We start from the raw sequence: 1740 nt of genomic DNA on the forward strand, positions 1-1740 counted from the left end.
ATAATTATAATAATAGAAGAAGATGAAGAAGACATTTTGGGAGTTAAAATATACAAAATGAATGTATTGTTCTCTACTAACAGGAAACTATTCAAGGGGTGGTCTAAACACTGGATGTGCCAACTCTGAAAACCTCACAGACAGTTTATAAAAAATCATTTCATGTATTAAATTGTTTATTTTACAGTTATTTTCTTACAGTAAAGTGGTGCAACAGTTTGATTTTAATATTTAAATGTACTTTTTGACTTCTTTATTTCGTCATTCTTTATTTGTGTATTTAGTTATTAATAAACCACACTGGTAGATGTAAATTGCTGATATCCTGACCTATGAAAATACATTTGTAAGAATACTAAATAGGAATATGAGCAGTAAAGTTTATTTCCAAACGATTTCCCTTAATAATAAACAATAAAGTGATGACTTTTAGTGACACACACCGGATATAGAGACACAGAATATTCAGAAAAGGCGTATTTATTTCAGAGGGAGCTGAAAAAACAACAGTTTTAATGTCCCTTTCTCTCCACATCACGTTTGTTGTTGTTATTAAAAGATATTTTCTTTGCATGATGTCATATTATAAATAGTGTGGTCTGTGATTTAATTGTAAGAATACTAAATTGAAATATGTGCAGTAAAGTTTATTTCTAAACGGTTTCCCTTAATAATAATAATAATAATAATAATTATAATTATAATAATAAACAATAAAATGATGACTTTCAGTGAAAAACAACAGTTTTAATGTCCCTTTCTCTCCACATCACGTTTGTTGTTGTTGTTGTTGTTGTTGTTGTTGTTGTTGAAAGATATTTTCTGTGTCACGTTGAACTTGAGGGCGGAAGTGCCCGCGTCACGCCCCTTCGTTCGACCAATAGGAGCGCAGCTAGCGTTAGCTCAGCCGTCGGAAGGGTAATTTAGCAACCTAATCTTCAGTCATGACAACACACACAAAGTCCACCCGTCCTGTGTCGGTAAAGATGTCGATTATGTGTTGAAACACCTTCACTTCGACCTTATAAGCGTTAGAGAATCGCCACAGAATTAAGGTTACTCTCCGCAAGGTTGTCTGCTAAGCTAACGTTCGCTGGCTCCCGAAGTATCGCGATAACTGAAGGAACGCGATCTTGTGAAACCTTCCCAACCATCCTTAATTCCAACATAAACACATTTTATAACTTTATATCTGCACTTAAACCACCTCGTAGCCTTGCATTTTAACTTCACCTCGCAGGTTTTTTGACGCTAAGCTCAAATAAACCCTTTCAGTTCGCCAGGTCGACGCATTTTTATCTTTGTTTTAGTTAAATTAGACGTCTGGCACATTAAACTTACAGTGACTGTGAAGGCTCTGAGCGGAAGCAGCCTCGATGTCTGTCGAGCAGCATGGAAACATAGTCCAAACATTGTGTTCATACTCCTCACAGCCGCCATCTGGACAGTCCTCTCTCTTTCTTTCTCTCTTTCTCTCTTTCTGTCTCTCTCTCTCTGTCCGGATCTCTCTGCATCAAGTAGGAAACAATAATCAATCAGATCCGCTCAGCCCTTCAAAATAAAACTCAACAGTGAACATGAGTTAAAAAACTACGGAGGCGTTTTGCATTCACTTGAAAAAAAAAACTCTTTTTCTGAGTCATTTATTTTTGGTTTGTTTTTTTGAATAATTTTTTCTGTTTTCTGAATAATATTTTTTTCTGTTTTTCAGAGTAATATTTTCTTTGGAGTAATTTTTTT

At 35.1% G+C, this 1740-nt stretch overlaps 1 protein-coding gene across 1 annotated transcript in view; it reads right to left on the reverse strand.

Moving 5' to 3' along the window:
* bckdha (branched chain keto acid dehydrogenase E1 subunit alpha) overlaps positions 1-1440 on the reverse strand; it is a 9665-nt gene extending 8225 nt beyond the window's left edge. Inside the window, exon 1 of the mRNA XM_035679687.1 lies at positions 1342-1440. Within this exon, the coding sequence (XP_035535580.1) occupies positions 1342-1440 (99 nt within the window). The remainder of the gene's footprint in view (positions 1-1341) is intronic.
* Positions 1441-1740: the final 300 nt, after the last annotated feature.

The sequence above is a fragment of the Morone saxatilis genome, unplaced genomic scaffold (genome assembly GCF_004916995.1).
Source record: "Morone saxatilis isolate NCDOM2014 unplaced genomic scaffold, NCSU_SB_2.0 Contig8, whole genome shotgun sequence".
Classification (NCBI taxonomy): Eukaryota; Metazoa; Chordata; class Actinopteri; family Moronidae; genus Morone; species Morone saxatilis.